Genomic DNA, 7,169 nt, shown 5'->3' on the forward strand with positions numbered 1-7,169 from the left:
CCAGCCCCGGGCCTCTGGGGGCGCAGACCTGCGGAGCCTGCAGCCGGCGGGACGGTGAGCCTCGCCGCGATCGGGGTCGCGGGTCGGGTCGCAGACAGCGTTGGGGCTGGAGGGGGCAGTGTGCTGGGGACAGAGGGACTCAGATTTGCAAAAGTAGACGAACCCTCCGGGCAGGGCCTCTGCACATCCCTGGGGCCTCCTGGGAGAATGCTGAGTATCCCTCCCTGAGGCGAGACCGACTTCGTGAGGGGCGCCAGGTGCCCCACCTGGCGCCCCTGGCCCCCTTTGCCCAGCCGGCATTCCCGCCCCCGTGTTTTGGCAACCCCCCTACAGTGCTTCCAGAGATGCGCCTCTGGCTCTGGCTTTGGGGTCTTGACACAGGGATCCCCGCGGAGACCAGGCTCCTGGCATTTGGAAAGTAATTGCCCACCCCTGGGACTCCAGTGGCATCTCTCCAACACCCCGAGCTGGGAGGAGCAGGAGGCTGATCCATATCTGCTCGCAGCACCCCATGACTTTCCAGCGCCCCCCCCACCCCATCACCACTCCTAAGCCTTGGAGTAGAGGGGAGGTTGGGTTCCAGAACCCCCAAATCGCAGAGCTGGCCACGGCTCCAGCTCCACCCTGTCTTTGCATCCGAGGTGCTTGGCCCTGCCTGCCCCACACCCCCACCCACCCGTCCTGGCTGTCTGGCACCCTGTCTCCTCCCATCCCTAGGGGAGCTGGCATGGGCCCAGCACAGCCGATGTGGTAATGTCCCTGGCAGTGCCCATGGAGAGAAGCAGCCGGGCCTGTTCCCAATCAGTTAACCCCGGCCCTCCACCTGCCAGGGGAGCTTGACTCAGGCTGGAAGGGGAGGTGCTGGCTCTGGGAAAGCAGCTGAGACTCCGGCCAGGGGCCATGGGCACAGCAGGGTGGCTGTGGCCAGCAGGGCCTCTGGGCTCTGGGGCCAGGGACTTTTCTAAAGAGGGTTAGGATGGAGGCTCCTAGTGCCCTAGACAGCCCACGGGTTCATTTGGGGTACAGAAGATGGCTGGCCGAGACTGCTGTGTCACCAGGGCTGGGCCGGCTGGGGAGGACAGGACGGCTCATGGTCCTCGCCATCTCCTGACCTGGGTGCAGGCCCTGGGTCCCCACTGCGCCCCCCCCACTAGGTGGAAGCTTGCCACGGTGGGGCCGGGAGGGTCTGGGCAGCCTCCTCGGCTGTCTCTCCCCTCTTCCCCCAGTCCTGGGGCAGGAGATGTTTTCAGCTTGATGGGGGCTGGAGTAGGGACAGATGGAGATGAGGGAAGGGTTCCTGCAGGCCAGCAAGGGTCGCCCCCACACTGCACCGCTCTGCGCTCACAGACCCACTCACGTCCACACGCACGGGCGCACGCCCGCCCTCCCAGCATGCCCATCTCCCTTCCACAGACGGGTCCTGGCACCCCCGGCTTCCTTGCACCGTCTCCCACTTACTCATCTCTCAGAGAGAAGCGCCCCACCTCCCTGCTGCCCTTTCCCAGAGCCACACGTGTCCTGGGTCAGCGCACAGCGGAGCGGCTGGCTCCTTCTAAGTGGCTGTCTGCCTAGACCCACACCGCCTGCATCTCAAGAGCCTCCCTGGGCTCCGCAGCCAGGGGTGGGAGGCACTGGCATCTGCCTCTGTGCTGGGGCTGGAGGCCTCAAGGGACCCAGGACTGTCCTCTGCTGGGTGATCCACGAGCTGGCTTCTGGAGCCCGGCAGCAGAGGCTCGAGGCACCGGAGGACAGCTACCTCCTCACTGTCTGCTCCAGGATGAGCTGCTGAGCCCACAGCAAGGTGGAGATTAAAGGGTAGAGCTGCATCATTGAGCCCAGCCAGGATTAGGCTGGAATTTCCTGGGCGTTTAGCAGCTGCAGTGCAGGGTGGAGGGCAGGCTGGTGGCACTGGTCCCTCCCACGCTGACCCCACAGGACAGGTGTGAGGGCCAGCTCCGCAGTCAGACAGCCAGAGCCACTGACCCCTCTACTGGGGGCCTTCCCTGCCCCTCCACCCCGCCCCCCGCCCCTGCACCCAGCTCTGCTCCCTGCATACCTCCCTTCTGGGCTGGTTTCCTATTGATGCCTCTTGCTGAGTGTGTCCCCCTGGGGTCCCCTTTGAAGTCACGGTCCTTTGCACGACATCGTGTAAGAGAAGCATGATATTAACCAGGGAACCATTTGAACTTCTTGGGAGCGAAAGAAGACCCAGGGATACAGTTATCTTGCTGGCACTGTAGATGTGATTCGCTGCTCATCCCCAGCTCCAGGTGCTGGCCTCCCCATCTCTGCTTCTCACACACGAGAATTTCTAGATATTTGGAAACCTGGAGGAAAAGGCTGGGGGGTGGGGCGGACAACATGTAAGCATAGGTTATCCTAGTCTAGGTTTAAAATTTTTTTTAGTTGCCGTTTTAATTATGCGATTCTGTTAATGATTAAAATAAGATATGCTTGTAACAAGAAAAACAGTTCAAAGACAAAGTTAATAGTTCCCCCACCTACCACCTCTATTTCTACCTCCTACAGTCACCAATTTTAATGGCTCAATTTATCTTCTGCTACTGCTTCCTCCAAGCTTATTTGGCTTATATTCCTTAATTTAAAAAAAAAATTCACTGTGGATTGAGGTGCAGCAACTCTATTAAGTCATCTTGGCTTGTTCATAATTATCCTATGTAGCATTTTAATTTGAGCACAGTTCATTTTTTTAAGTTCTTACTGTTCTACTCTGTTAATTTATTTTTAAAACTTCCATTTTTATAGATAACAGAGCCGATAAGCTAGGATTTATAAGCTAGGATTCTACACATCTTTAATCTTTGCCAGTTTCTGAAAACAAAATACAGTCCCGGTGCTGAAGAAACTGTCATATTTTTATAAACCCAAGAAATGTAGCAGCTCGTGGAAGCAGAGCTGCTGCTGTGTTGAAGCCACAGAAAGTGACATACCCAGAAAAGGAGCTGAGGGGGAAATGGCCAGTCATGGGAGGTGCAGTTCGGCCACATGAGACTGCCTGTAGGGTCCGTCTCATGCTCGGCGCTGCCTCTGATGTGCCAGCTTTCTGCTGCTCCCGGAGGTTTATGGCTTGAGAATCCTATACACTGGTGAATTTGAAGATTTTCCTGGTAAGGTGAGCTTTCTGTTCTCTACTGGGCTGCAGAGTACTGACCATTTCCTTCCATGAACTGGAAAGACAGAGGCATGGCCTGCAGACCTGGTGGGAGAAGGTACGAGGAGCCAGGGCGCCACCACCCCTCAGTCTGGCCTTCGGAGGTTGAGCTGGGCTGCCCCCAGGAAGCACTCCCGGCTCAGCGCGGAGCGGTCTGGTCCGCAGGCCTCAGCCCTGAACGGCACCTTTGGAATGCAGGGTCCTGGGAGTCCTGTGTGTTTGCTCTTCCAGGCCTGTGGCTGGGGAGTCATGTTCTTGTCACTTAAGCCTCTGCTTTTGAAACTTGTTTCCAAGGAATCAGTGGTGGTAGGAATTGATTGACAGCAATGTATTCCAATTTTTGACAGTTTCCCCTTGCCTGCCATAGAGATATCCACTCTGATACATTTTTATGTAGTAAAAAAAAAAAAAAAGAAGAAGAAGGAGGAGGAAGACAGATGTCTCTGACCCTAGGGAAGGTCCGTTTCTCTCCCCTCCCTCAGAAACTTGTTTATAAACTTCAGTCTTGTGCAGGGACTCTGAGAGCTGGTGTCATCCTGCAGCAAAAGGACACAGTCCTAGACACCCAACTCTTTCTTTCGAATGAATCTTTGTTCTTTGTGAAATTTCAAAGATTATTGAAGTGCAGTCCACATCAGTCTCTCCATCCTATTCTGTTCTTTCTGATCCCACTTCATGACAGACTGAGTGGTTTTAGCATGTGTCATCATTGCCTTTGCTCTTTCCTGGATCTTCTGGAGAGACGCCAGCATCAGGCTGTCGTCGGTGTGAGTGGAGCCCAGGTGCACACACCTTAGTGCAGCCAGGAGCAACTGTGTTCCCTCTGTCGTGGGTCATCATCGTGGATTCTTTACCATTCCTCTTTTTCTAGAATGTTCCATATTGCACAGCTGAAACTATCTGCAGAGCATCTTTTTTTTCTTGTTTGCTGTCTCTCCAAAAAATTCATTGAGGTGTATCCTGTTGAACATTCCCTTTCATGATTATTTACTAGCTATAAGTTTAGAAGACTCAGGACTCAGAGCTTCTTCTTTGTACAGACTGCAGAGTCCATCCGTGTTCTGGCTGAAAGAGGCGATTTTAAAGAATATCTGCTGGGCACATGACATAATAGCCTTCATTGTTTGAAGCCTTTTGCTGGCATTTTCAGTTCCTGATACCACATTCCTAAAGATTCTATGCCTCGGACAGAATTGGGTCAGCTTTGGTGTGTCAAACCATTGAGAGATTGTGTGTGTGTGTGTGTGTGTGTGTTGGAGAGGAGGTCCCCACACTATGAATTTCTTCAGGATGTTTATGAAATGGTCTTCAGTGATGGGGCCATGCTGATACTTCTTGATCTCCTTGTTCTTTGAAACATTTATTTAATCAGTGGATGATTCTAGAAACATGTGGAACAGTATTTGCAAACAGCCTCTATTTAGGAATAATCATGTGCACCTTGAAGGTGTACAAGGTGATGATTTGGAAATGTTTCTTCTTTGTCTCCACGTGAAACACAGTCCACCCTGTTTCACAGAGAGGGTGCTAAAGGCATGAAAGGAACATTCCAGCTACCCACCACACCTCAGCCCATGTATTTGCATTCATAGGGTATCCCATAGAATAACCCTGGAGGCTGTATCGCCAGCAAGACCAGAAAAAATTAAATTAGTAGGTATCAGATAATGATGTGCATATTTGTTAGAGTTATATATCTGTAGTTTAATTTCAGCTTCATTGTGAAATGTATCATTTTTGATAGCCACCGATACCCAGGAGGAAACAGGAGCCAGCTTCCAAATGGATGTTTTGTTTATTCCACAACCTGTGTCTTTTCTTTTCAAAAGAACTGAGTGGGCTCCGCTGATCTTGTGCATGCAGTGCTGACTTTTGAGACTCGGTCAGAAGGAGTGACAGGTCTCCACAGATCTCTAGCCCAACAGCAGAGGGAGATCTGGGCCCATTTGCACTAAGGCGGAGCAGGGCTCCAGCCCTGTGCACTGCTGTGAACTTCAGTCACATGCTTCCAGAGGCTGGGGGTGCCATACACAGGCTCGCTTGCCCCCTCGTCTGGACACTATTTTGATCCATTTTACTAAGAAGTTATTATGTATAGAGTTAGAGGAAACGCTAATGTTTAAATTGAGAAAAGTACATAGACAAGATTTTTTTAAAATATGAAGCGGCGGGAAGGTTCTTCCCTGTGATGCCTCCATCCTCTCCCTTCCTTCCTAGGTTTTGTCTGCGTGAGAAGAGAAACATAAAGGCCCTTACCTACGCGTACGTGTCGCGTGTATTTGTATGTGTGCATGCATACCCTTCCGTTCTCCTTGGGACCATCCTCTGTACTGTTCTGCAGGTGAGGCTTGCACTTAGAAATGACTTTCTCTCAGGACATAAATAGTCGCCCTTACTCCTTTTTAAGCTTGTATCCTAATTTTTATTTATTATTATATTACTTTATTTTTACATATCTTTGTGCATTTTTGCATCTCAGTTGCAAAAATCCCCTTGGGTTTCCCATCACCAAACCACCCAGTATCCTAATTTTTAAACCATCTGAACGAAAAGTTAGCGTACAGCCTTTTCCTGTAGAAGCAATTCTACAACAATTATCCTACTTTGAACATCTGTGCAGAGACTCTAGTCGACAGTACCTGAGGGACAGATTCTTAGCAGCAGCGCTGCTGGGTGGACAGGTCCAGTTGGCCTTCCAGAGGACATACCCGTCTGGCCCCCCAAGCATGATATATACAAGAAAGCCTAAGCCCCCCGACTTCCCCCACTCGGGGCACGGCTGGCCTCAGAGGACAGAGCGCTGCTGTTCCCAGACTGCAAGCATCTTTTCCTGGACTCAAGGCAGACGCTTATTTTCCTGGAAGCCATGGAAAAGATGCCCCATGGGGAGAGAGGACCTTTGTTCCCAACGCCAGGGCCACAGCACACAGCCTCCTCCACACCGGCTCACTGAGCAGCGCAATCTCTATGCCCTGGCGCTCTGCATCTGTCCCCACACCCTGTCTGCCATCGCACCCTCAGGTCCTCCCCCTGCGGTCCTTTGTGTGCCTCTGCCTCTCTGAAATGTCACAAGTCTGATGGGGCTGGTGATGTTGGGGAGGGGGCTCATGGGACCCCAGGGAAGGAGTAATTTCAAGCCCACCTGTTCTGATGAGCAGATTCTCCCTACATCCTCTTCGGGGCCACTGTCGGAAGGAGCGAGGAGAGTAAATGAAGAGAAAGAACTGGAATCATTCCTTCCAGAAAAGGGTAAGGTGGGCAGAGCTTCAGTGCTGGAGGGGGAGAAGCCTCAGCTCGGAGAGGGCTCTCCGAGGGGCGCAGGGCTGGAGCAGGTGGCTCTTGGCCCCTGAGATGGTGCACTGTGTGCTCTCTGCTGGCCCTCACCCCCTAACTGGGGCTGGGTCAGTTTTAAGAACCAGGAGAGGGGTGCAGGTTTGGGTTTGGGAGCCTGGGCCACCCCAGAAGCAGTGCAGGTATCTCCCAACCGCCTCATCGGGTCCTCTGTGTCTCTCTAGGGGCGCGTGTGGCCGCCGACCTCCAGTCTTGGGGAGCAGCAGCCTGGCTCGGACGCAGGCTGGTGGCCGGGGCAATGGTGGGACCCCTGAAGATGCCCCATGGCTACTGAAGGGGCTGCCCAGGCAGGGAGCAGAGCGGCGGGCATGGTGTACAGTCTGTGGGTCCTGGTGCTGGTGTCCTCGGGTCTGGCCCTGGAAGGTGAGAGCAGAAGCGCAGGTGTGAGGACATCAAAAGCGGGGAGCGAGTGAAACGGGGAGGTCCCCGTAAAATGTACGCCCAGGAGGAAGCTGCGGATGGGCCCGGGGTGGGTGCGGGCTGGAGGCGTCGCCACTGGGGGCCCCTTCTTATCTCTGGGCAGAGGTGCTGCTGGACACCACCGGAGAGACCTCTGAGATTGGCTGGCTCACCTACCCTCCTGGTGGGGTGAGTGCCCCCCTTCTGCACCCATGCCCCCCACCCCCGGACTGGGGAATCCAGGAGG

General features: G+C 53.6%; 1 protein-coding gene across 1 annotated transcript in view; it reads left to right on the forward strand.

Moving 5' to 3' along the window:
* EPHB6 (EPH receptor B6) overlaps window positions 1–7,169 on the forward strand; it is a 13,434-nt gene continuing 6,265 nt past the window's right edge. Inside the window, exons 1-5 of the mRNA XM_004694402.2 lie at window positions 1–54; window positions 5,390–5,513; window positions 6,331–6,421; window positions 6,688–6,886; window positions 7,047–7,138. Coding sequence (XP_004694459.1) covers window positions 6,787–6,886; window positions 7,047–7,138 — 192 coding nt within the window. The 5' untranslated portion in view covers window positions 1–54; window positions 5,390–5,513; window positions 6,331–6,421; window positions 6,688–6,786. The remainder of the gene's footprint in view (window positions 55–5,389; window positions 5,514–6,330; window positions 6,422–6,687; window positions 6,887–7,046; window positions 7,139–7,169) is intronic.

This window comes from Condylura cristata, unplaced genomic scaffold (assembly GCF_000260355.1).
Source record: "Condylura cristata isolate star-nosed mole 26May11 unplaced genomic scaffold, ConCri1.0 scaffold00042, whole genome shotgun sequence".
Lineage (NCBI taxonomy): Eukaryota > Metazoa > Chordata > Mammalia > Eulipotyphla > Talpidae > Condylura > Condylura cristata.